The 27,927-nt window shown below is 47.9% G+C and overlaps 1 protein-coding gene across 2 annotated transcripts in view; it reads left to right on the plus strand.

Moving 5' to 3' along the window:
* Window positions 1-27,927, plus strand: part of ano8b (anoctamin 8b) — a 70,129-nt gene that overhangs the window by 24,034 nt on the left and 18,168 nt on the right. The window contains exons 2-12 of one of the 2 annotated variants that reach the window (XM_052038340.1): window positions 3,015-3,125; window positions 11,330-11,462; window positions 11,934-12,072; window positions 12,711-12,807; window positions 13,590-13,706; window positions 15,120-15,247; window positions 15,860-16,021; window positions 17,147-17,299; window positions 18,009-18,135; window positions 22,723-22,778; window positions 26,296-26,370. In XM_052038340.1, the coding sequence (XP_051894300.1) occupies window positions 3,015-3,125; window positions 11,330-11,462; window positions 11,934-12,072; window positions 12,711-12,807; window positions 13,590-13,706; window positions 15,120-15,247; window positions 15,860-16,021; window positions 17,147-17,299; window positions 18,009-18,135; window positions 22,723-22,778; window positions 26,296-26,370 (1,298 nt within the window). Of the gene's footprint in view, window positions 1-3,014; window positions 3,126-11,329; window positions 11,467-11,933; window positions 12,073-12,710; window positions 12,808-13,589; window positions 13,707-15,119; window positions 15,248-15,859; window positions 16,022-17,146; window positions 17,300-18,008; window positions 18,136-22,722; window positions 22,779-26,295; window positions 26,371-27,927 lie in introns of those variants that run through there. The other variant, XM_052038341.1, reaches the window with a different exon arrangement.

Genomic DNA, 27,927 nt, shown 5'->3' on the forward strand with positions numbered 1-27,927 from the left:
GTACATCTATAGAAACTTGCAAGAGTCTTTGCAAAAAGAAGCCACTGGCACGCCTTCTTCATGATTGTATCAATGCGTCGGGCCCAGGATAGATCCTCCGAGATGTTGATGCCCAGGAACTTGAAGCTGCTCACCCTTTCCACCACTGACCCCTCAATGAGGACCTTTTAGAGTCTTTGGCAATGCTGAGAGCTCTGAAGGGAGAACCCTTGGCTCTTTGGTAGCTCTCAATCACTGTTGCTTTCAAAGAGGGGGTGAACGATAAACTGGGAGAGGTCAATTTGTCCCTTCAGGCAGCATCATCCTGTGTACATCAGAGCATCATCGGTTCACTGTAATGTGGCTGGAACACCGCTTGCTTCGGGACTCCACTATCCCAATGCTCGGCATTCCTTTCTCCATGCACCAGTCAATTTAAATCTGCAGTACCCTTTTCCAACCATCACCCCCCACCTCCCACCCTCACTCACTGACCCACTCTCTGCTGGTCCAGCAACCCCCAGCTTTTAAAATTTTCCCCCTTGTTTTCAGATCCTTGCATTATCTCACCCCTTCCTACCTTGGTAACATCTTCCTGCCGTGTAAACCTCCAAGGACTCTGTGCACCTCCAATTCTGGCTTCTTGATTAGATTATTCCAATCCTGCCACATTGGTGGTTGTGTCCTCAGCTGCTGGGACCCTGCAAACACCTCCCTCACTCTTCCCACCTCTCCTCCTCCAAGGTTCTCGTTGTAACCTACGTAACCTACCTGACTTTCTATAGCTCGATGTCAGCTCCTGGTAAAGGGCCTTGGGGTGTTGCGCAATGTTAGAAGGTGCTCAAGAAATAGACACTCTTGTTGCGGGAGAGGCTGATACCCCTCTCTGTGGCTGATGCTAGTGGAGAGGACATTAGGTGCCAACTGCCCGCGAAACCCAATCGCCAGGAAGTAATGGAGCAGATGGGAGGTAATCCTGGAAGAATGTCAAGGATTGACAAGTGTTGCATTGCAGAGCATTCAGCTTCAGGCTTCAGGGGAAGGCCTTTAGCTTGTCCAGAGCACTAACTAGCTGCAGGTCTGTTGCCAGAAGACTCATTTACACCAAGATCCCTGGGCTTATGGCTTTATACAACGGTATTATCAGTTTATTTCATCCCAGCAGCAGGTCCCTGTGTTACGGTCGAGATCCTGAGATTACATTCATTTCAATGATCAGGGTGGAGTTTCCTTCCCAGCTCAATATTTGCCGCTTGCACACATTCCACACCCACCGGACCCTTTCTTGTCCATATAACCTCACGCCCTTGTGCACACATATGCCCATTGTGCACCTGAACACACCCCACACCCCACAGGTGCACACTGTGTAACCTCAGTGCACCCTTTCACCCACTCAGAGCACTGTGCAACCTCACACACCCCACACCATTGCCCACCAGTACAGCCACTTCCCCTTACACCCTGATGTCTCCTAACACCCTCTGTACCCTCACACCCCGTTACACTCAGTGCACACTCACCCTTTGTGTACCCTCAGTGCACACTCGCACCCTCTGTGTACCCACAGTGCACACTCACACACCCCTGTGTGCCCTCAGTGCATACACTCCCCCTGTGTAACTCAGTACACCCTCACACCGCCATGCATTCACACAACCATGCCCCCTCACAACCACTCCTGGGCACCTTCACTGAACCTTGCACCATCTTTCACCATTACACCCTCAAACGCCTCATGAACATTCCCATCCCCTCTCACACCCCCATGCACACGTGTGTCTCACACACCAGTGCCTCTGACTCCCATATACCCTCATCCTCTGAATATTCCGCTTGTTGAAAACATTCTGTGCTGAGATCAGCACCTCCCCTCCCCCGCTGACAGATCAGGTTCCTCTCCTGTCACACCCTGGCAGACGGACGGGCTGTGTCCCTGGGAGAATGTCTGTCGCTCAGTCTGCCTCACAAATTTGATTGAATTTTGTGAGGACATGAACGAGGTGATTGATGAAGGTAGGGCAGTGGATGTTGTCTACGTGGACTTTAGTAAAGCATTTGACAAGGTCCCTCATAGTAGACTGATCCAGAAGATTACGTCACAAGGGATCCACGATGAGTTGGTAAGTTGGATACAAAATTGGTTTGTCCATAGAAGACCGAGGGTATTGGAGGGGTGCTTTTCTCACTGGAGATCTGTGACCAACAGTATTCTTCAAGGATCAGTGCTGGGATCTCTGTTGTTTGCAATATATATATAAATAATTTGGATGAAAATATGAGTGGTCTGATTAGTTTCAGACGACTCAAAAATTGGTGGAGTTGTGAATAGTGTGGAAGGTTTGTCAAAGGATAAAACAGGATATAGATCAGTCAGAAACTTAGGCAGAGAAATGGCAGGTGGAGTTTAATCTGGAAAAGTGTGAGGTGTTGACTTCTGGGAGGTCAAGTGCAAGAGGAAAATACACAGTCAATGGCAGGATCCTTTGGAGCATTGATGTGCAGAGGGATCTTGGGGTGCAAGTCCATAGCCCCCCCGTAAGTGTAACACAAGTGGAGAGGGTGGTAAGGAAGGTGTACGGCACACTTGTCTTCATCAGTCGGGGCACTGAATATAAGAGTTGGCAAGTCATCTTGCAGCTGTGTAAGACTTTGGTGAGGCCACATTTGGAGTATTTTGTGTAGTTGCTACACTATAGGAAGGATGTGGAGGCCTTGGAGAGGGTGCAGAATAGGTTCACCAGGATGAGGATGGAGAAGTGTTTTAATTACATGCACTTTGGGGATTGGAGGCTGAGGTTACAGTGGTGGTGAGGTTGCAATGGGTGGGCGAGTTTGCAGTGAGGGCAAGATTGCACTGTGGTTGAGATTGCAATGGGTAAGAAAGTTGCACTGGGAAGAATGCGGATGCATTTGGGACTAAAATCAAATTTGATGCAAAAGCGTAATGCTTTAGTACTTCTGCCTGCCTCACCCAGTCTCTTTACTTCTTGCCCTTTCCTGTCTGCTGATGCTGTTTTTGTGTATCCACACAGATAAACTATTCGGCAAAAGCTTCCTCCAGGCAGGTCGCTACATCATGTCCCACAAATCATGGATGAAGACAGTTCCGACTGAGAATTGTGATGTACTGATGACATTTCCAGGTATGTCCTTGTCCTGTCTTAAGATAATTAGCCACCTGTCTCAGCAGTTTCATGTGGGAGAACTTAGTCTGGGAGTGTTGGATATGGAGGTTAGAATTTAGCATCTTTCAATAAGATTGCCTCTCATTCTTCTGAACTCTAGATAGTATAGATTTATTGCTGCACTTGCTGAGGGACAGTACTGAGGGGGAACTGTACTCTGAGAGGGGCAGTAGTGAGGAAATACTGCACCACTGGAGTGACAGCACTGAGGGAATACTGCACTGTTGGAGGGGCATTGCTGAGGGAGTGCTATACTGTGGGTATGTCAGTACTGAGGGAATACTGCACTGTTGGAGGGGCATTGCTGAGGGAGTGCTATACTGTGGGTATGTCAGTACTGAGGGAATACTGCACTGTTGGAGGGGCATTGCTGAGGGAGTGCTATACTGTGGGTATGTCAGTACTGAGGGAATACTGCACTGTTGGAGGGGCATTGCTGAGGGAGTGCTATACTGTGGGTATGTCAGTACTGAGGGAGTGCTGCACTGTTGGAGGGGCATTGCTGAGGGAGTGCTATACTGTGGGTATGTCAGTACTGAGGGAATACTGCACTGTTGGAGGGGCATTGCTGAGGGAGTGCTATACTGTGGGTATGTCAGTACTGAGGGAGTGCTGCACTGTTGGAGGGGCATTGCTGAGGGAGTGCTATACTGTGGGTATGTCAGTACTGAGGGAGTGCTGCACTGTTGGAGGGGCATTGCTGAGGGAGTGCTATACTGTGGGTATGTCAGTACTGAGGGAGTGCTGCACTGTTGGAGGGGCATTGCTGAGGGAGTGCTATACTGTGGGTATGTCAGTACTGAGGGAGTGCTGCACTGTTGGAGGGGCATTGCTGAGGGAGTGCTATACTGTGGGTATGTTAGTATTGAGGGAGTGCTGCACTGCCTCTGGGCCAGTACTGAAGGAGTGCTGCATTGTCAGAAAGGCAATGAATGCAACATTGTTGGAGGTTTTCTATTGAAGCAGTATTACACTGTTGAAGGTAATGCTGATGGGAAGTGATGAAGTGGGGTGTTAGGAGTCATGTATGGGCATGCTCAGTAGCATGGAACAGGTGCTGAATGACCTATCCTGTGCTGTACTGTGTAATGCACTGTAGTATCGATATATATGGGTTAGGTTATAAAAATTATCGATAAATGCAGGGTACACATGCACAAGATAAGTTCAAGGCAATAAATCTACTCAATTAATTTTATATATAGTATATATTTATGTATTAATAGACAATTTACATATATGTACGATGGCGATATATAGAACTGTAACAAGCTGGGACTTAGAGAGTATAGCTACACACTATGTATCCTCTAGACAGTGTAAATAATCATGTAATATATTATCAATGTTTATAATATACATCGGTATATATATTTCTATGGTATCCTGTAGGTTCTGCAGATAAATATAGGGAGTATTATATTAGAGGAACAGTATAGATGACATTGACATATAGGGTGTGTGAAAGTCAAAACACACATCATTGACTGTGTAGATGTCTATAGGGTTATTATTATTGTTCAGTTGGTAATTTTAGGTGAACCTTTGAGTTAATCTCATTGTTGGCCAAAATTTTGACTATTTAAAAAAATGTTGTTAGCAAATGCACCAGATTTTGGCTTAAACAATAAGTTGCAATTAAATTGGAAATGGCAATAACACCCGCACAGTCACAGCGATCCGTCTCCAACTGTCTTGTCATCACTTTGGGTTATTCTGGAGCTACCCAGTCACCTTACCCAGCCAGCAGATTCTGTTACATGTCCATAAACAATTTCAGTTAGTCAATGATCTCATTTTGAAAGCTGCATTCTTAAAGCAAAATTCATGGTTAATATTATACAAAACAATTTTTTACTTATGTAGAAAAATACAAATAAATGGCTGTTTTTGAATATTATCAGTTCAAATTGAAAAGTTCGGTCCCTTTATTTACTCATTGTCAGGACCTGGGCATCGCTGAGACGCCAGTATTTATTGCTCATCCTTAATTGTCCTTCAGAAGGTGGTGCTGAGCAACCTTTGTGCTGTCCTCTGCAGTCCTCTGATGAAGCTGCTCCCACAGTGCTGTGGGGACAGATGCCCAGGATTTGACCCAGTGACAATGAAGGACCGGCAATATATCTCCAAATCAGGGTGTTGTGTGACTTATGTGAAGGTGGTGGTGTTCCCTGGGGCCGGTAACACGGGTGTATTATGTTATTGGCATATGGATATGCAAAAACCAAAAACTGATGCATTCAACAGTGAATTCAACAATTTCAGGTAACCAGCCATTTCAGTCTTCTCCCTCATACTTCCAGTGTTCAGTTTTTCTTCTCTCTCCTCCTGGTAATATCAGGTTTCATTTGTCTCTGATTTACACCTCCCCAGAAATCTGTTCTTCTCATCTGCCTTTACCCACCCTCTTTCACCGTGTCTCTCTCCAGCCTATCACAGACGTACCCTTTTGTTCTCTCCCTCCCTCCCTCCCTCCCTCCCTCCCTCCCCCCTTTCTCTGCTATTTCAAATTTGTTGCATATCTGAAGTCCTGGGTTTTGATGAAAGGACACATTTTATTCATTCAAGGGATGTGGGCTTCACACGCTGAGATTTAATTGTCTGTTCCTAATTGCCCTTGAGAAGATGGTGTGGAGCTGCCTTCTTGAACGATTGCAGTCACATCGACTTGAAAGCTTAGCTGTTTCCCTCCACAGATGCTGCCTGATCTATTGAGTATTTCCAGGTTTTCTGGTTTTATTTCCAGTTTCTGGCATCTTCAGCCTTTTGCTTCCAGGTACGTAGGTCCAGTGTTAATTGGACCAGTGCTCAGCAGGAATGAATTGAATTGAATTGGTTTATTATTGTCACATGTACTGAGGTACAGTGAAAAACTTGTCTTGCATACCATTCATACAGATCAATTCATTACACAGTGCATTGAGTACAAGGTAAAACAATAACAGAATGCAGAATAAAATGTAACAGCTACAGAGAAAGTGCAGTGCAGGTAGACAATAAGGTGCAAGGTCATAACAAGGTAGATTGTGAGGTCAAGAGTCCATCTTACTGTACTAGGGAACCACTCAGTAGTCTTATAACAGCGGGATAGAAGCTGTCATTGAGCCTGGTGGTACATGTTTTCGGGCTTTTGTATCTTCTGCCTGATGTGAGAGGGGAGAAGAAAGAATGTCTGGAGTGGGTGGGGTCATTGATTATGCTAGCTGCTTTACCCAACCAGCAAGAAGTATAGACAGAGTTCATGGAGGGAAGTCTGGTTTCCATCATGTGCTGGGCTGTGTCCACAACCCTCTGCAGTTTCTTGCGGTCTTGGGCAGAGCAGTTGCCGTACCAAGCTGTGATGCATCCGGATTGGATGCTTTCTATGGTGCATCAATAAAAATTGGTGAGGGTTGACGGGGATATGCCAAATTTCTTTAGCCTTCTGAGGAAGTAGAAGTGCTGGTGAGCTTTCTTGGCCAGCACGTCTACAACAACCTCACACCCAGGGGAGGGGAAGGGGTGAGGTGGGTGGGGTAGAAAAAATATTTGAGAGGCAATTTAAATGGTCTGTTGGTTTCAGGGAATCTTTAGTTGAGGGGGGGAGGTAATGAGGTGGTGGTTTTGCATGAAAGGATACAGAGAGCAAGGGCGATGGCAAAGTGAAGGAATAAGGAAGGAATAAGCCTGAGCTGGAGAAATGGAGGCTATTGAGTACATCTGAATGGAACTTGGGTTGGGGCAGGATTGGAGGGACACTGTGGTGGTGAGGCTGGGGGCTGTGAAACTTGGAATAGTACAGCAGTTTGTACAGATACTACAATATCTGTTAGAGTCAGGGAAAGTACAGTACTGAAAAAAAATGAGACTGCCCCAAGAATATTGTACAAAGTTCTGGTCTCCTTACCTCAGAAGGATATCCGTGTGACAGAGGATGGCAGGATTACCCTGTGAGAGGAAATTAAGCAGACTGGGCCTGTATTCTCTCGAGCTTAGAAGGATGAGATGTGATCTCATTGAAGAGCAGAACATTTTTACAGGACTTGACAGGGTAGACATGGGATGATGTTCCCCCTGGCTGGGACGTCTAGAACTAGCGGTCACATACTTAAAATAAAGGATCAACGGTTCAGGGCAGTGATGGCTATAAATATCTCTACCCAGAGGGTAGTGAATCTTGGGAATTCTTTACTGCAAAGGGTGCTGGATGCTCAGTCACTGAGGTTATTTAAGACATAAAGTAATAAAGTTTTGGATATTAAAGGAATCAAAAAATGGCACTGAGATGAAATATCAGCCATGATCTTGAATGGTGGAGCAGGTGTCAATGCTCTCCTGCTTCTCCAGCGTAAGGGCAAGTTGTTGACTCTGTGGTGTGACTCTTAGCTCAGACATTGAACATAACAAACAGGAGCAGGACTGGGCTACTCAGGCCCCTACATCTGTTCAAACTTACACCTTCATCGTGGCTGACCTTCCACCTCAGCGCCCTATTCCCATGGCGGATGAATCCTTCTGATTCAGGAATCTCTCCGTCTGTGTTTTGAGTGAGTGTGCCTCCCTGTCCTCTGGTGCCGAGAACTCAGAAGATTAGCCACCCTCTGAATGAAGAAGCTTCAATCCCAGATGGCCCTTATCCCTTATTCTGAGATGTTGGTCCCAAGTTCTAGACTCCTCAGCCAGGGGGAGCACCCTCCCCGTCTACCCTCTGGCCCTCTGAATTTTGCACCTGTCAGTGAGGTTACCCAAACTCTGGTGAATAGAAGCTTGGGTTGCTCAGTCTGTCCTCCCAATGCATCTCCGTCCCCTCCTCACATGTTTCCCTTCCATACTGATTCCACCTACCCTAACCCTATATCTGGAGCCCACCCCACTGGGTGGATCGAGATCCATCACCCTGGAAACTGGACTGATGCCAGACTGGGTGCAGTTCCAAAGGTGGGCGCAACATCTGAAGGGTCCAGGTAGGGAGAAGCGGAGGTGAACCATGATTCCTCCCAGAAGTAATTGCAAAGTAATTTCATGTTAAACCTCAGAGCTAAAACAAATGTAGTGGCATCACAGTCAGGGTTGCTGTCAGCAACCTCTCCTTGATTGCCAGACCGTCAGCAGCTCCTGCACTGGGACCAACAGCTCAACTCCCTATCAGTCAATCCTATAACCATGGACACACAGTAACAACCTCTCACAGAGGGGAGACACAAGAGACCGCAGGTACTGGAATTTGGAGTGAAAAACAAACTGCTGGAAGTACTCAGTGAGTCAAGCAGCATCTGTGGAGGCAAATGGATGGAGGATGCAGGGTCTCGACCCAAAATGTTGACCATCCCTCTGCCTCCATAGATGCTGCTTGACCCACTGAGTTCTTCCAGCGGATTGTTTGTTGCACTCACAGAAGGACCAGAGGAGTGAGGGAGCCGGGAGGTTCAGAAATGTAAATCCACAGAGGTAGCTGCTGGTTACCACACATGGAGTTCATCGTGGGGGCCCATAGCAACCGGAGGAAACCCCTCCAGCTTGTTTCATAATTCCTTTTCATCATGTCTGATTTGTATCTTAACTCAGTGTACTCCCTCTGATTTGCATGTCTGTACATTCATTCAACAGTAAGTTCTTAACTACTATGTAGAATGATGTCGAGTGTAGAGCACTGAAATAGGCCATTTGGCTCCTCTGGTCTCGCTGGTGGTTCTATCCCACACCAGCCTCCTCCCAACTCCTCCCTCCTCCCATCACCTGTCCCTTTCTCCCTTGTGTGTTTATGCACTTTCCCTTTAAACCTGTCTCTGCAGATGGAAAGCTCGTTGACTTCAGTTGTTAACTCTCTACACTGATGCTGCTCAGCATATACTGATTTTCACACATTCTCAGATTTTGATTTTGTGTTTCCAGCATGCGCAATACTTTGCTGTTACACTCCCCGTGGGAGTGAACCACACTCACCACTCTCTAGGAAATGAAGCATCCTACAGGATTTATAAATGGCTGAGATTACTGGTTCCAAGCTCAAGTCTCGCCTACAAGTAGAGACATCTTCCCTGTGTCTACCCTATGGGACCCTTTCACTATTTTCAAGTTCTGACTAGGGGTTCCCGACCTGAAACATTAACTGTTTCTCCTTCCACAGCCGCTGCCTGACCCACTGAGTGTTTCCAGCATTTTCTGTTTTTATTTCTTAATTTTCAGGGCCTCTGTCATTCCAGCTCAACCTTCTATTACCTGGGGAAAAAGAAAACACAGGCTGTTCAATCATTCCTGATGGTTACAACCTCTCACGTGTGGAATCTGTGAATCATTTGGCAGCTTTCCCAGTGCGTTTACATCCTTTCTGCAATACAGAGACCTGAACTGTTCACAGCACTGCAAGCATGGTCTAACCAAGGGTGGGTACAAGTACATCAAACCCACACACAAAGACTGTGGAAGGAGGGCGATCATCCCTCCTCTCCCCTGTCCAGATTAATGTGGATTTCATGCTCAGTAACCCCAGAATTTCAAGTTGTTTGATCAACAGAACAGAGCTGACTGGACAGAAGGCTGACAGGACCATGGCGGGTTATGAAGGGATAGATGTGGGGAAGGTGTTTCCATGGTGTGGGGCAGTCAGGAACATGGAGGTCATAAATTAGAAACAGTCACTAATAAATGCAGTAGGGAATTCAGGAGAGACATCTTCACCCCAAAAGTGAGGAGATGTGGAACTTGCTCCCTCAGAAGGCGGTTGAGGGGAACAGCAGGGACGGGATTAAGGGGAAACTGGATAAATGGAGAGAAAGGGATAAAAACGAGACGGTCATGAGGAAATGGAGACAGTTGGGAGGAGTTGTGTGGAGTGTGCACACACACACACATACACACACACTCACACATACACACACACACAGGCACACACAGACACACACATACATACACACAAACACACAGATAAACACACACACACACACACACACACACACACACACACACACACACACACACACACATACATCTGCTTCTCTCTTATTCCCTCCGTAAAACCAGCCAATTCAATCCATCCTGTCCCCATCCCCACCATGCCAGCAGCTCACTCCCTCTGCTGTGGGTTCGGTTGAAACCCATCACCTTGGAAACTGGATTGCTGCCAATTCTGGTTGCAATTCCAAAGGTGGACACAATGTCTTATGTGGCAGGGGGAGAGGCTGATGTTGGGGGAGAGCTGGGAGAAACCATGGCTGATTGATTTATGATCTCAAGATCTTGGAAAATCGCCCTCTTTGCATTGATCCTTGTGTGTGGTTTCAATACACTGCAGCACTGTGAACAGGTGCAGTCTCTATTGTAAAAAGGATGCAAAAGCAGTGCCGGGAGCAGTCGTGATTACAGGGGGTCTTGATCAGTTCAGGAAGTGGGCTGCGGAGTGACAAATGGATTTCAATACAGCTAAGTGTGAGGTGATGCCTTTTGGAAAGTCAAACCAGAGCAGGACTTGTACTATAAATGGTTGGGCACTAGGGAGTGTAATGGAACAGAGGGACCTGGGAGTACAAGTGCATCGTTCGTTGAAAGCAGTGTCACAGGTAGACAGAGTGGTGAAAAAGATGTTCAGCACATTGGCCTTCATCAGTCAGGGCACTGAGTATGGGAGTTGCTTCATTCTGTTGCAGTAGTATAAGCTGCACTTGGAGTACTGTGTACAGTTTTGGTCACCCTGTTATAGAAAAGATGTGGTTAAACTGGAAAGAGTGCAGAGAAGATTTATGAGGATGTTGCCAGGACTAGGGGGCCTGAGTTATAGGGAGAGGTGGACCAGGCTTGGCCTTTATTCCTTGGAGCGTAGGAGAATGAGGGGCGACCTCACAGAAGTGCTTAAAATTATGAGGCAGAGATAAGGTGGACGGTAATGGCCTTTTCCCCAGGGTAGGTTTACAGTGGCCAGTTAACATACAGACTGGCACATCTTTGGGATTAGGAGGAAACCGGAGCATCTGGAGGGCACCCACACGGTCACAGGGCGAACACGCAAACTCCACACAGACAGCACTGGAGATCAGAACTGCAGGGACTGCAGTGGTTCAAGAAGGCAGTTCACCACCATCGTCTCGAGGGTAGTTAGCATTAAATACTGGCCTTTGTGGTGGTAAACGTCCTGGGACATAATTAAACAAAAGCCATTGAAGGGTGATTTCTTTCACCTATTTCCACAGATACAACAGATGACCACACGTTGCTATGGCTGCTGAATCACATCCGGCTGGGAATCCCGGAGCTGATCATTCAGATTCGGCATCACAAGCACACCAGTGTTTATGCATTCTTCGTCACAGCCACTTATGAGAAGTAGGTGGGGGCCTGGCCCTGTGAGCTCTACAGTGAGATGGAGGCTGAGTGGTGAAGGCTGTAAACAGACCCAGGCATGCGGTGGGCTGGAGTATGGGGGTTGGGGTTACAGTGTTGGGGGAGTTGGGGGGTACAGTTCTGGATTATTGTGGGCTGGGATGAATCAGAGGTGGGTCAGCTACCTGGGGTCTCGACGGGTCCCGTGCACTGTTCCATTACACGACTGCCTCCAGTCCATGGATGTGCTCTGACCCCTTGCTGTGTATGAGCACTGTCTCTGTATTTGCACATGATTCCAGTCCATGTATGTGCATTGACTCTAGTCCCTGTGTGCGCGCTACTTCCAGTGTGCATATGCACGTCGATTCCAGTCTGTGTACCTGTGCGAGCCGCAGTCTGTGCATGCTTTCCTACTTGGTGGGCCTCTCTGTAGTGTGGGTTTGACTCCACTGTCTTGATGTTTATGGGCAGCCTGCTACGAGGAGCTGAGGAGATGGGTCTGCGTAAACCAGTGAAGCAGGAGTTTGGTGGAGGGACGAGGGTGTTGTGTTGTGACGAGGATTACATCTACGAAAACATTGAAAATGAAATCTATTTCTTCACTTCTCAGGTGAGGCTGGCTGGGGACATCTCCATTCACCAAGTCCCATTTGTTCACATCACAGTTACGCAAAGGTCTACGTAGAGACTTGGCCACGAAATCCAGGCACCAAGTGTCATGGTGGCTCTGCAAAGACAGATGAAAGTTGGGGAGAGGGTGAGAGAACAAGGGAGACATAGAGAAGGCAAGGGTAAGACAGAGAGAGACAGTGTGGGAGAGAATGAGTACCGAGAGAAGGAAGGAGAGTGAAAGAGATACAGAGCGACAAATAGGGAGCAAGGAGTTTGGGAGAGAGGGAATAGAGAGAAAGGGGGAAGGTGGGCAGAGGGGGGAAAAGGTGAGAAAGTGAAAGAGAAGAGGAAGGGAGAGAGAGGGGAGCAAAGGGGAGAGGAAGAGAGGACGGTATGGGACAAATGTAGGAATAGTGAACATTACTTTGGCTGAGTAAAGACAGGCGGTGTGGGGGAGAAAAGAATGGAGGGACGGGGAGTCAGAGCGGGGGCAGAGGAGGCTGGGATGGAGCAGAAACTCTGCCATAGAGCCATTGGGCCGAATGGCCTCCTTGGGTGCTGTACATTTAATGCAACTGAGTGGAATTTTGCCAAGCAAACGTTGTGAAGTGAAACGAGCTGCTCTGTGTTTTGCAGGAACGACAGAGTATTATTAGGCACTGGCTGGATAACCTGCGAGCCAAGCAGGGGGAGAGTCTGCACAACATCCACTTCCTGGAGGGGCAGCCAATCAGTAAGGCCTGTTCAAATCAAATGAGCACAAGGAAGTTTGGTTGAAAGTGGCACAAATCCGGTATCTGACAGATTCCGTGCTGTCTCAGTGGGTCAGTCAAGTGGTTGTGGGTTCGTGTCTCACTTCTGGCTGACACGCCACTGAGGGCTTGCTGCACAGTTGTGTCTTAAATGGTGCCTGGTCTTCCCTCTTGGACAGACGAGATAGATCCCAGAATCTGAAGAAGATCAGGGGAGTCTTCCTCAGTGAGGGCAGTATTTATCCCTCAACTGATATCACTGATGAAAGTTATTGGATCATTACCACAACACTGTTAGTGGGAATGTGCATGGATTGGCTGCTGCAAACAGACTAAAGCAGTGACAACACCTAGGGATTCCTTCCTTGAAGGTGCCCCGAGGTTGTTGGAGGTGCATCTTTAACATAAAGCACCTTCTCTTTCCTACTTCCATCTCTGTGCCATGACTGCAGAACCCAGAGGTCCTCATCACTCTCCTGACTGCCTCTGAAGTTTCCCTTGTGAACCATGGCTCAGTGGGCAGCGCTGAATCTTGTAGGTCACAGGTTCAAATCCCAGGCCAGAGTATAAAACCTTGTAGAGGGGAGAGGGTACAGGAGTGTTGAATCATTCAGGAGGATGTCAGGGAAAGTTGGGGGGGGGGGGGTTACCACAGAATGTTGGGGAAGGAGGGCATTGTGTACGGATAATGTAGGGAGTGTTGGAGATTGGTGGGTGAATGTCTGTCATGTTACTTGTTGCTGACCACTGGTGCTGCATCCAGTTGCAGAGCTCATGACTCGAGGGATCATCCAGCAAGTCCTCCCCCTCCACGAGCAGCGAATGCTTAACCGCCTAGTGAAGTCGTGGGTTCAGGCCGTCTGTGAGTCGCAGCCAGTAGGTGCGTACATGCTCCACTCATGCTGCTTTACTGATGAACTAAACAGAGCAACTGAGTTGTAAAAGGAAGAGATGCAAATATAGGGAAGGGCTGTGAAGCTGGGAAATCCACAGCTCAGCACTATATCTGATTATATTATTTCTCCACTTCAGCTCTGGTCCCCTTCACCGTGGAGGCCTCCTGGTCCCCTTCACCGTGGAGGCCTCCTGGTCCCCTGCACCGTGGGGCCCTCCTACACTATAAGAAGAGGGAGTAGGCCAGTCAGTTCCTTGAGTTTATTGAATAGGATCATGGCTGACCCAACATTCCTTGTCCATTTTTCTGCCCTTTTCCCATAACCATGATTTCCTCTCAACATTTACTACGTCTTTCCCCCTTGGAATCTTATACGTTTCAGTAAGACCTCCTATTTGTCTAAATCTATTGAGTAGAGTCCCAATCAATTCAACTTTTCCCAGAATCCAAACCCTGGATCATCCCAGTGAACCTTCTCTAAACCATCTGCAATGAAATAATACCTTTCCTTGAAAAGGGGCACCAGATTGTTCTCTGTACTCTAGGTGTGGTCTCACTAGACATTGTACAATAGGATTTCCCTATGTCTGTACTCAAACCCACATGAAATAAGGGTCATCGTTCCATTAGTCTCCCCATGGCATTTGTGTCAGCTTTCTGTGGTTTGTACATAAGGACCCCAAATCCCTTTGTGTTGCATTTTTCTGCAGTTCTCCGTTTAAATGACACTGCTCTTCTTCCTTCTAAAACGTACAGCACTTTATCCCACATTATAGCGCATTTGCCAACATTTTGCCCACTTACATAACCTATCAATATCTCCCTTTGAGTTCTGACAAAGGGTCACAGACCCAAAACATTAACTGTTTCTTTTCCCACAGGTGCTGCCTGATCTGTGGAATTGTTCCAGCATTTTGCTTTTGTTTCTGATTTCCAGCATCTGCAGTTTTGTTTTGATTTTCTCTCTATGAACTGTTTGCAGCCTCCTCACAACTCACTTCCCACCATCTTTTCTGTTTGACTACCGTGCATTTGCTTCCTTCCTCCAAGTCATTATGAGACCCTCCTCGTCCCCTGCAATATAGGGCTCCCTTCTTGTCCCCTACACCATCAACCTCCTTCTGGCCTTCATTGTGGGGACCTCTTGCGGTCCTGCAATCTAGGGCTGTCCCGGTGTCCTGCACCATTGTATTCTTTCGCCTGAGGCTCTCCTTTTGTTCTGCACCATGGGGCTGTTCTGTTGTCCTGCGTTGTGAGGTCCTTCTTGTCTGCTGCACCATTGGTCCTACGCTGTTTTCCTGGGCCCTAGAGCTCAGCCCTTCCTTAAAGCCTTCTTGTTCCTAAAATTTCCCCTGTAATTTCATCTCTTTAATCTGCCTTCTCTTTCTTCTGTTCCAGACGAAATCTGTGACTATTTTGGGGTTAAAATAGCAATGTATTTCTCGTGGCTCGGGTACTACACGTGGTGCATGATCTACCCAGCTGTGATCGGTTTTGGACTCTGGGCATTTACAGAGTCTGACCAGGTATTGTCTCCAATGAGTGATCTACCCAACTCTCACTGGCCAGAAATCACCCAGTTTTGATCAATCGGGAATGTGAAGATCAAGTATTGTCCTTAGTCCTCTGAGATTCATGCAAATTGGTTGGCTGGGCCCCAGTGAAGTTTGGGGGCAGGGATTAAGGTGAGGCCAGGGACTAAGGTAGTCATTTTCATCTACCACCTAACAGGTAATGCTCTTGCCTCTAAGTCAGAAGGTCATGGGTTCGAAGCCCAATCCAGAGCATGTGGGCCACACTGACACTGTGTTGCAGATCTGAGAGAGTACTGGACTGTCAGAGCAGCCTTCCATCGGATAAATTATTAAACTTGGACCCCATCTGCTTTCCCAAGTGGATGTTAAAAATCCCACATCATTTGAAGAATAGTCCCCAGTGATCCAAAGTCAATATTTACCCCTCAACAACGTCACTAACAAAGGCCCACAGGTCAGCATCACTTTCCAATTTATGGGATGTTGCAAATGGCTTTCACATCTCCGATATTACAATGGTAGTTGAGCTACAGTAAAAGAATTCACTGGCTGCGTTGACATGTGAAAGGTACAAATAAACTCAGGTTTTTCTCTCTTTCTCAGACAAGCCGTGATGTGATCTGTGTGGTCTTTGCCCTGTTTAATGTTGTGTGGACCACCTTGTTTCTGGAGGGTTGGAAACGTCAGAGCGCAGAGCTGGCCTACAGGTGGGGCACATTGGATCGACCAGCAGAGCTCATCGAGGAGCCCAGGTCCCAGTTCAGGGTGAGGCAGCTCAAGTACTGTGGCGGCTGTAATGTGAATGAGATGGAATGTGGCACAGTGTGAGAACCAGTGAGGAACTAAATAGGGAATTCATACCATAGAAACAACTGCTCCATGCTAAAGTGTACGCTCCATGTCAGCCTTCTCCCACCCCTCCCCGTCTCCCCCATCACTGTCTCCTTCTACTCCTATCTTCCGCATGTGTTTATGCAGCTTTAAATCCAGCTCTAACATTCCCACTCCACTGTTCCCTATGGGAGTGAGATCCAGAGTCTCCACACACTCTGGTAAAGAACTTTCTCCAGATCATCTAATTAAGACAAGATAAGATATCTTTATTAGTCACATGTACATTGAAACACACAGTGAAATACATCTTTTGCATAGAGTGTTCAGGGGGCAGCGCCCGCAAGTGTTGCCACGCTTCCGGCGCCATCATAGCGTGCCCACAACTTCCTAACCCGTACATCTTTGGAATGTGGGAGGAAACCGGAGCACCCGGAGGAAACCCACGCAGACACGGGGAGAACGTACAAACTCCTTACAGACAGCGACAGGAATTGAACCCGGGTCGCTGGCGCTGTAAAGTGTTGAGCTAACTGCTACATTACTGTGCCTGCTAATAATTGGAGATATTAGTTATCATCTTATCCTTATCATGCTAAATTCATTTTAAATTTTCCATAATCCAGGCTGAAATTCCCACAGTGCCTGCACTGAGAGTTTGCTGAACTGTCAGAGATACCACCTTTCCGGTGAGATTGAGGCTCCAACTGCTCTCTCAGATGGACTAAAGATTTCACAGCACTGATATAGTGAACAGACCCAGCCCAGCGATTGACCCAACCCAACGTTGTTTTCACAGATGATTATCACATTGCAGTTGGTGGGATCTTGACTGCCAAATTGACTGTGGTTTTCCTTCATCCAAGAGTGACTGGGTGGAAAGCACAGTGTGAACACCAAAGGTTGTGAAAGGTGCTGTGGAAAATGCAAGACTCTACATATTAGCCCACGATGCTGTCCTGGGTCCCATCACCAGTAGTCCACGATGTGATAAACTCATGTTGCTGTACTGTTTGCTGGATGATATTGTTAATCCCTCCCGGTTCTCCTTCCTTTCAGGGTGTCAAACGAGTCAGTCCAGTTACGGGTTGTGAGGACTTCTATTACTCGCCATGGAAGAGGAGGTTGTTCCAGTACTTTGTCAGTCTTCCTGTCTGTCTCTTCTGTCTCTGCATTGTTTTCCTGATCATGTTAATCTGCTTTGAGCTGCAGGTCAGTACCAGCCTCCTGAAGAGGGTTGTGACCATGTGATTGTATAGAGTTGTGTGGTTGTTGTAATACTGTAGTCAAGGGCACTTTCTAATGTGTAAAGGTCAATCTGAAGCATCAACACGCTGGGAAATTGGATCCACATTGCTCATGGGATACAATAGTTCATCTGGAATAATATTTGACCAGCCCCTGTTTACATAAATATCAGTTGGCAAGAATTAAAGAACAGTACAACAAACTCAAGAGCATAATTGCTTCATGTCACCGCAAACCCAAATTGAACAATGGAATTTCAGTGAGTAAAAGCAGTTGTCCTTCATAAATAAAAATGGACCATACCCCATCCCATTCACTTCAGTGTTAGAGGTGTCATCTTTCAGATGAGGTATTAAACTTAACAGATACTACGGACCAAATCTTGAATCTTCTACTGAGGTCAATAATTCTCCCTCAATCAACATCTGGTCTTTATCATGATGCTGTCTGTCTGCGAATTAGTTGTTGTGTACTCTACATCAGTGAGGCCAGCTCAAGAAGTACTTTAGTGGCTGTTGTCTAATTTCCACGGAAAAGTGAAAAACATATAGTTTTAATTCATCAATAACCATAATTCGCTGGGTGCAGAGTACAAGGCCACACCACACACATCCTGTGAGAATGTATGTTTTGTTGCTTTTATTCATAAACATTTTGTTTTCCTCTTTTCCAGGAATTTGTGATTAGTGTCGAAGAACTGCCTTGGATTGTTACCTACTTTCCTAAAGTCTTACTGGCGGTTGTGGTTACAGTTCTTGATGATGTTTACAAGAAAATTGCCTATTGGTTAAATGACATGGGTATGTACAAATTCACTCCTTCCACAGCAGACGGAGAACACGGTGTACACTCTCTTTAAAGGTTTAATTTTTACAATTCTAGTTTTGAATCAAGGTTAGAAATTTAGTTGAAGATTAACATGCTGCAGCTGCTAAAATCCGAAAACGAAACAGAAAACACTGGAAACTCTCAGCAGGTCAGTTGTGGAAAGAGAAACAGAGCTACTATTTCAGAAGAAACACACCAAGTGCTGGGGGAACTCAACGGGTCAGGCAGCATCTGTGGAAAGAGAAACAGAGTTAATGTTGCAGAAGGGTCTTTGACCTGAAACATTAAATCTGTTCCTCTTTCCACAGGTGCTGCCTGACTGGCTGAGTATTTCCAAAATGTCCTGTTATATTTTAGAAACGTAGTTGAGTGAAAAGAATGGAGAATGGATTGTTCTTCTTGATACAGAGGAGGTTAAGGGGAGATATAGTCAAGGTGTCCAAATCATAAGGGTTTGGTTCAACAAATTAGAAGAACCTGTTTCCAGTGGCAGGGCAGTCAGTGGGCAGAGGACATGGATTGAAAGTGACTGGGAGAGGAGAGGAGGGGGGAGAAAAATGCGCCATGAGTTGTGACCATCTGAATAGGATGTTTAGCTGAAGGAAAGTATTGCTGGGCTGCAGCGAAGTGGGACTTTGGAGAGCTTGACTAAAGATTGAGGCAGATGCAGGGGCTGAAGCCTTTCTTTGGTGATGTAAGACTCTGTGGTAGGAGGACTGGTGTTACCCTGCTCCTCTGGTCATCTGAGGGTTAATGTTTCCAACAACAACAACTGATCAGTGACGAAACCAAGTAAGAAAATGGAAGCCAATGTTAATGTTAACAGTGGAGACAGATGATTTTTTTGTTATCCAAAGGTTAAAGAATATGGCAGATGGTGGGTATGTGAAGTTGGGGCACAGGTCACCATGAGATTGAATGCAGGTTCTAGCTCAAAGTCCTGCTCCTTTGTTACCACTCCCTACGCCCATCGAGGTACACAACCCAACAGGACGAGTCTTGCTGTGCCTGGACACAGTGGATTCCAGTCTCCACACCCACCATACAGGCTGGGACAGTGTTCCATCCAGCAGTACAACCTGTATCACAGGCTTGCTGTAGGTTTTGTTTTAAAACTGCTGTATGCTGTGTTGATTTATGCTGACCAATTTCAGTTCTGGAGACTGGAGCAGGTTTCTACAACCAGGTTCAGATCGATAGTCCCTGGGTCAGTTACCTGAGGGAATAAAGCCCCCCCACCCCTCACCAGTGCTGTCCGATGAAAATTGGTGACTAGGTTGGTGGCATTGTTTGCATCACAGGGACTAGTTTTAGTTCAAAGAGCCTCATACACAACCCAAGCACAGGTTCTCCCCAGCTTACGAATGCCTGACTTACGAGCGTTTGGGAGACCGGCAGGATGGATTTACCGGCTGCTGTAGGGCTGCAGGCATCTTCTGCCGTGTGGGATCTCAGTTCGTGGCGGCATTTCCAACTTGCAAATTCTGCAGGTTATGAACAGTTCACAGGAACCCTGCTGTAACCTGGGGAGAACAAGTCAAAGTGTCTGTTTCTATGTCAGCCATGGCTTATTGGACAGCACACTTACCTCTAAGCAAGGGGAGTGGGCTCAAGTCACACTGCAATGACTTGAGGCCATACATCCACTCAATGGTGTATGTGCAGTCCCAAGGGAGTGCTACATTGGCAGAAGTGTCGTCTCTTGGAAGCAATGTTAACTGAGGCTTCATCTATACTCTCAAGTAGATACAAAAGATCCCATGGCACTGTTTCAAACAATTGCGGGGGATTCTCCCCAGTGTACTGGCCAATATTTATCTCTCAGTTAACATCACTAAAAGGACAGATTGTCTGTTCATTGTCACATCACTGTCTGTGGGATCTCGCTCTGTTCAGATTGGCTGATATGTTTCTTACATTACCACAGTAAACCCCTTCAAAGGTGAAGGATTTTGGGATGTCCTGTGGTGTTGATCACTGCTATAGAAATGCAAGTCTTTCACTCTATTTAGCAAACACTATTCAATACATGTCACTGTGATTAACATTGTGTCACTCATCACCACTTCACCATCAACCTGGCAAAGGGTTAAAGGTTAGGTGCACACTTTGTAGGGATATGAGTACTGAGATCCCCTGACCAGTAACAGTGAGCACAACTCATGGTTTAGTTACAAACCAGATGGGAAATTATTCACATCTGGATTCCCAATTAGCCACATCTGGCTTGTGGCCATTGTTTCGTAGGACACAGACCAGTATTGTCCCCAACCGCGTGTTTTACTGCACAGTGGAGGATCATCCCTGCCCTTTGGGCAGAACTGCTCGTCTGGATGCTGGGCAGTGGATTAGATGTTTCCTGTATGCTGACAGCACCCAGTCTCTGTGCCTGCTTTCCTGACAGCCACTGTACACCCTTGAAAAATGAGTTCATCAAAAACTCTGTGCCCCAGGTCCTTACTCACACCAGGTTCCATTCACTCTGGACTGCTTGAGCAATTCCAGACATCCGTACTAGGACCGATGGTTAGTTTGATATATGCTAATAACTTTGATGCAAGTGAGTGAGATAAAATTTTAAAATTTGCAGTCAACACCAAGCTTGGAGATATGGTAGACAGTCAGGATAGCGACAGAAGGCCAGAGGATGTAGGTAAGCTGGCAGAATGGGCAGGTAGGTGGCAGATGCAATACAAAGTGTTCCACTTTGTCAGAACAATCGAAGAGGATCAATATAGACTAAGTGGTGGTCTAAAGTGTGCAGGAACAGAGGGAGCTGGAAGTACATGTGCACGAATCTTTGAAAGTGGTAGGGCAAGTGCAAACAGTGGTTGGTAAAGCATGCGGGATCTGGGATTCACAATGACATATAAAGAGTACAAAAGCAGTGAGGTTATATTTAAATCTGTCTAGATCACAACTGGAGCATTGCCTTCATTTCTGGTCACCACTCTTTTGGAAGTACTTGAAGTTCAAGGTCATTTATTGTCATATGCATACTTGCCCAGGATATAAATGCCCTGAAAATTAGCTTTTTGCAGCAGCTGCGCAGTATATTACAAACACAGTACGTTACAAGGTCCCAGAGAAGAGGTTCGCCAGAACAGTTCAAAGGATGAGGGATTTCAGCTCCAAGGTTTGACTGGAGAAGCTGAGATTGCTCTCCTTGGAGCAGAGGCTGACTGGTGATTTGACAGAGGTGAATAGGATCATGGTAGATTTCAGCAGGGTAAATAGAAAGAAGTGTGTGGACTGGGGGGCACAGATTCAAAAGGTACAAGGGAGGTGTGAAGAGAAACCATTTTACTCTGAGAATGGTGATAACCTGGTGGAAACAAAGTAAATCAGGGATTTTGAAAGGGAATTGAACTGGTACCTAAGGACAAATAATCTGTAGGGCCTTTGGAAAAGAGCAGGGGAATGGGATTTATGGGATTGCTTCTCCAGGAGTCAGCACAGACTTGATTGACTGAATGGCTTCCTTCTCTGCCTTAGTGATTCTGTGAATCTATGATTTTAAAAGTCCAGTCCTTACCATCAAATCCTTCCATGCTGAAGTCCCTCCAACCCTCCTGTAGTATCATCCAATCAAACAGTGCTGAGATCTCTGGACTCTAATTTTGGCCTCACTCCCTCAGATTGTGATCTTTGCACTGCTTCTGTTTTATAATGTCAGGTGAAGAGCTTTGAAATCTTTTCCCATGTCGCTAAATGTACTGTGTTGTTGTCAAGTTCTGTGTCATGAAGTGAGCTCCTCTGCAGACCTCACAATTATTAACCCGCTAAGCCTAGCATCAACTGAGCAGACGTTGAAACTTCCCTTCTTTCACAAAGAAAGGTGCCATGGCCCCTCTTTCTAATAGATGGGGAGGGGGGAGGGTGTCGGAGTTCTGCGATTAAACCTGCATGGTGTTCCTTTGAGTTTAGAAGTGAGTTCTTAAAATGCTGAAAGGATCTGATAGTGCAGATAGACAGGAATTATTTCTTCAATTGCTGTGAATCCAGACCGGGGGTGGGGGGTGACTGGAAATTAAAGGCAGGCTGCTCGCACAAAGAATGTGAAAATCTGGAATCTCTCCCCGGGTAGATTGTGGATGCTGGGAATCAATTCCAAGAGAATTTTATGGAATAAAGGTATGGATCAATGGCAGGAGAGTGGCACTGAAGTTTGGTTAGTTTGAATGGCGGAAGAGGGTCAGACAGCCGAATGGCCTCTGCCTATTCTACAGAGCAGTCAGATCCCTGAAGTCTACTGTACCCAAGCAAATCCTCCTGTCTTTTGGTCCAGAAACTCAATTTGTCTCAGTGAAAGTTTCTGTGAGTTTGTGGTATTTGCACCACTGTAAACCATGCAGTACCTTGCTTTGTTTTGCTCCCCTATCTGTGATTTATCTAAACTATTAAGACTAAGCAGACAATTCAGTCACCTCACGGTCTGAATGGTTGTGGAGGAAACGTTGCAGGGAGATTGACTTGCACTAGGCTTGGGATCAGTGACTTCCAGCCTCCTCTCCCCAACTGTGTCTCAGTCATGTTCTCCTTATCTCCTTTCTTTACAGAGAATTACCGTTTACAGAGTGCCTATGAGAAACACCTCATCATTAAACTAGTTTTGGTAAGTGTTGTCTTTCTAATGAGATGTTAAAACAAGGTTTGTTCAGGTAGACATACAGATCCCTTTCTCTCTATCAGAGAGGAATAGGGGCTGCTGCCTGGTGTCCTGGCTAATATATATACCTCACTTAAGGTTGCTAAAACAAACCCACATGATCTGGTCATTATAATGTTGCTGTTTGTGGGCGTTTGCTGTACACATTGGCTGCCACCTCTTTGTTCATTCATGGGATGTGGGCATTGCTGGCAAGGCCAGCATTTATTGCCTACTCCTAATTGCCCTTGAGAAGGTGTTGGGGAGGAAGTTCCAGCATTTAGACCCAGAGATGTGAAAGGCAGATGATATATGTCCCAGTCAGGATGGTAAGATATCTTTATTAGTCACATGTACATCGAAACACACAGTGAAGTTGCATAGACCTGCTGCCCTTGTCCTCCTTGGTAGTAGATGTTACAGGTTTGGGAGATTCCTGAATTACACCAGTCCTGCCTTTCAACAGTCCTTCATTAGCTGTAAAGCGACTTAGGACATCCTGAGGTTGTGAAAGGCGCTAAAGAAATGTGAACGCTTTGGTTTTTGGGATGGTGTGATCTTCAGCGCTGCAGAGAACCCAGCCCCCCACAGCTGGCTGACATCCCCTGCTATTCCTTGTGTGAGTGCGGAGGAGGTGTGGGTGATATTGGCTCTCCCACCAACAACTGATTGGTGAGGGTGGGAGCAAGGCTGAGTGAGGACCAATTAGAATGAGTCTCAGTCCCAGCACCACTTGTGGAACTCTCACAACCCCCCGCCGCTCACATCGTCACTGTCCCCCTTCACACCCCCCCAATTCACCAGGGCACCCGCTGTAGTGCAGTCGGACAGATGGGGAATAGCACAGCTGGTAGAGCCGCTACCTCACAGTGCCAGAGACCCGGGTTCAATCCTGACCTCGGGTGCTGTCTGTGTGGAGCTTGCACATTTTCCCTGTGACTGAGTGAACCTTCTCCAGGTGTTCCAGTTTCTTCCCATACACCAAAGATGTACGATCGATAGGTTAATCGGCCACTCTCAATTGTCCCGAATGTCTAAATGAGTGGTAGAATATGAGGGGAGTTGGGGAGAATAAGAAATATAAATGGGGTGTCTGATGGTCAGTGTGGAGAGTGGGCCGAAGGGCCTGTTTCCGTGCTGTATCTCTCTACGACTTTATTGTAACCACTCCCAGCTCACTCCACCCATGTTGCTAACTCCCTCCCTCTGAGATGTGACTGAAATCTCCTCTCCCAAACATCTGCTCTGATTCTGGTCACTTTCACAAGAGCTCAAAGTGGCAGTGACAAGGTTACAGCAGGAAGGGTACCCAAGTCCGGCCACCACCTCAGGGGCGGGCTGAGAAATTGGGGGAATAAGATGGGGTTGGGGCAGGAAATAATTGCTGGTGAGGGTAAGGTTTAATTCCATCTCCTTGGGTTAAAGGGGTGGAAGGGGCTGGTTCCCCGGTGATCCAGTAATTCTGGTCTGGGCTCGGGAAAGCAGTGGTGTAAGTTACTGCTTGGGGATAAAATTAGAGGCAGTGACATTTGACATTCAGCCCAGCCAATGGAAGACATGAAGCTGTGAACAGACCTCCCAACTCCCAGAGCCCTGCCGCTGTGTCCTTAGGCTGGAAAATTCATTCTTGCCTCCATGAATGTTTCTGATGAGAGTGAAGATCCGTGTTGTCCCCACTCCACATGGTGACAGGACTGGGGTGTGTCTGTGATTCCCCCATCACCAATGACAGGACAGGGCCTGTGACTGCCCCACATAGTGATTGGACAGGGCCTGCGACTGCCCCATATAGTGACGGGACAGGGTCTGCGACTGCCCCACACGGTGACGGGACAGGGCCTGCGACTGTCCCACACGGTGACGGGACAGGGCCTGCGACTGTCCCACACGGTGACGGGACAGGGCCTGCGACTGTCCCACACGGTGACGGGACAGGGCCTGCGACTGCCCCACACGGTGACGGGACAGGGCCTGCGACTGCCCCACACGGTGACGGGACAGGGCCTGCGACTGCCCCACACGGTGACGGGACAGGGCCTGCGACTGCCCCACACGGTGACGGGACAGGGCCTGCGACTGCCCCACACGGTGACGGGACAGGGCCTGCGACTGCCCCACACGGTGACGGGACAGGGCCTGCGACTGCCCCACACGGTGACGGGACAGGGCCTGCGACTGCCCCACACGGTGACGGGACAGGGCCTGCGACTGCCCCACACGGTGACGGGACAGGGCCTGCGACTGCCCCACACGGTGACGGGACAGGGCCTGCGACTGCCCCACACGGTGACGGGACAGGGCCTGCGACTGCCCCACACGGTGACGGGACAGGGCCTGCGACTGCCCCACACGGTGACGGGACAGGGCCTGCGACTGCCCCACACGGTGACGGGACAGGGCCTGCGACTGCCCCACACGGTGACGGGACAGGGCCTGCGACTGCCCCACACGGTGACGGGACAGGGCCTGCGACTGCCCCACACGGTGACGGGACAGGGCCTGCGACTGCCCCACACGGTGACGGGACAGGGCCTGCGACTGCCCCACACGGTGACGGGACAGGGCCTGCGACTGCCCCACACGGTGACGGGACAGGGCCTGCGACTGCCCCACACGGTGACGGGACAGGGCCTGCGACTGCCCCACACGGTGACGGGACAGGGCCTGCGACTGCCCCACACGGTGACGGGACAGGGCCTGCGACTGCCCCACACGGTGACGGGACAGGGCCTGCGACTGCCGCACACGGTGACGGGACAGGGCCTGCGACTGCCCCACACGGTGACGGGACAGGGCCTGCGACTGCCCCACATGTTAATGGGACAAGGTTTGATTATCCAGATGGTGATGGGACAGGTTCTGTAATTTTCGTCTTACAACCAGCGCTGTGCTTCCATGCTTTCACTGAGGCAGCTCATTCACTTCCACCACTACCAACCCTGCCCACACTCACCCTGCCCTTCTCTCACTCTCCATTGCACACATGCGGCAGCGCTCTGGTTGGGGACCCCATTGGCAAGGGTTTTGCGACCCCTCCTCATGATCACGCACTATCCCGGTTCCCAGTGTTGGACACAGACTGAATCTGGCTTCTGGCCCAAACACCGTTGATAAATTGGGCCCCACTGCCGGAAAACTCCGGCTCAGCGTCTCAGCTGAATTTGTACCTGCGTGTGGAGTTGAAAACCGAACAGTTGTCCCACAATCCACCTCATCAAAAAATGTATCATCGGTTGTTTCTCACCTTATGTGGGAACTAGCTGCGTATAAATTGGCTACGTTATTTTCAACGTGACAACAGTGATGATATTTTTAAAAAGTATTTGTTGACCATAAAATACTTTGTGAAAGATGTTGTGGAAATGTCTGCCAGTTCTGGGTAATACATTAACCCGCAGTGAGTGGGGTAATCAGTGAGGGTTTAATCTCTATGTCTAGTACCTGGCCAGAACTCAGCATAATCTTTTATTTCATTTCTTTCCAGTTTCAGTTTGTAAATTCCTATCTCAGCCTTTTCTACATTGGATTCTACCTCAAAGACATGGAGCGTCTCAAGGAGGTAAGTCCTTGCTTCACGCACCACACGCTGCTCATGTCCACTCTCTGGGCGAACCAGGTAGCACAGGGACGAATGGCTGAGTGGCCTCCTCCTGTGCTGGAAGACCAGATGAGGACCACTGTTATAGCCAGAGGTGTGCGTTGCATCCAGCAGTCCATGAGGTTGTCGCAAGTTGTTGTATCACTTTTCACACCTTCGCCCAGGGGAGTGGCGGCAAGCGATTGCAACTCGCCATGGTTCCTCTTTGTTTCTCTCGCGTTTCTATTGACCTTCTCTCTCCTCTCTCTTCTACAGATGTTACTAGTCTTCTCCCTGAGTAAAAGCCTTTTGCGGCAGGTTAAAGATGCCCTCCTCCCATACATTGTTCTCAAAATCTATCTCCTCATCAGCTTCAAGCGAAACATGTTTATGAGGGCCTTCACTGTCTACTCCCGATGGTTTCTTGGCAAAGTACAGATGTTCTTGGCTTGCCACTGCATGCTGTGATAAAGGCACAAGTGCAGGGTTCAATCTAGGCCATGCCATTAACACAGTGTTTCCTTGCAATCGTTCCTTCTATTTGACTTCTGCAAGGCAGATCTGTCCTGGTGATGTCTCTAGATGCCACTTCTATGGCCCACGTAGATAGCACCTAGAAATACCACTTCTATTGCCCACCCCTACCTGCTCTCATTGATAGGAACATTCATGTAGTTCCTTGAGGAGCTGTTTGCCAAACGTCCAGGTAACTTAAGAGAGCATTGAGTGGAATGAGAGAGGCAGGGATTTAATGAGTATTTTTTAATGCTCCAAGTTTCTTTGCATTGTAACATTGCACACTTTCCTGAAGCTTTGGAGGGATTAGCAAAATAAAAGTAGGGTGTCACAATCATTATTTGGTGTCTCTGCACTCTTCCCCTGCAGAATGATGTGCAGCACCAGAAGGACTGGCGAGTTATCCTAATACAGTGAGAGGGTTTTATGGGATCCCCCAGCCCACGCACACACTGGACGTGAATATTCCTCTGGGTCTAAACCCGAAATTTCAAGGCAAAGCTCTGACTCTGCTTGCCGACTGCTTTTGAAGAGCAGTTCAAACCAAGCATTCCATAACCTAGAAATGAATGGTTAACCAGTGTCTGTGGAACTGTACTCCAGCAAGAGTCAGTGTCCATGGGAGACAAGTCCCAGAGAGCATTAGTGTGTGGGACTGTACCCCAGTGAGGGTCAGTCTCTGTGGGACCCATAACCCAGTGAGGGTCAGTGTCTGTGGGACCCATAACTCAGTGAGGGTCAGTGTCTGTGGGACCTGTACCCCAGTGAGGGTCAGTGTCTCTGGGCCTTGTATCGCAGCAAGAGTCAATGTCTGTGGGACCTGTGCCCCAGTGAGGGTCAGTGTCTGTGGGGCTTGTATCCCAAGTGAGGGTCGGTGTCTGTGGGACCTGTACCCCAGTAAGGGTCAGTGTCTGTGGGACCTGTACCCCAGTGAGGGTCAGTGTCTGTGAGACCCGTACCCCAGTGAGAGTCAGTGTCTGTGAGACCCGTACCCCAGTGAGGGTCAGTGTCTGTGAGACCCGT

Source organism: Pristis pectinata, chromosome 24 (genome assembly GCF_009764475.1).
Source record: "Pristis pectinata isolate sPriPec2 chromosome 24, sPriPec2.1.pri, whole genome shotgun sequence".
NCBI lineage: Eukaryota > Metazoa > Chordata > Chondrichthyes > Rhinopristiformes > Pristidae > Pristis > Pristis pectinata.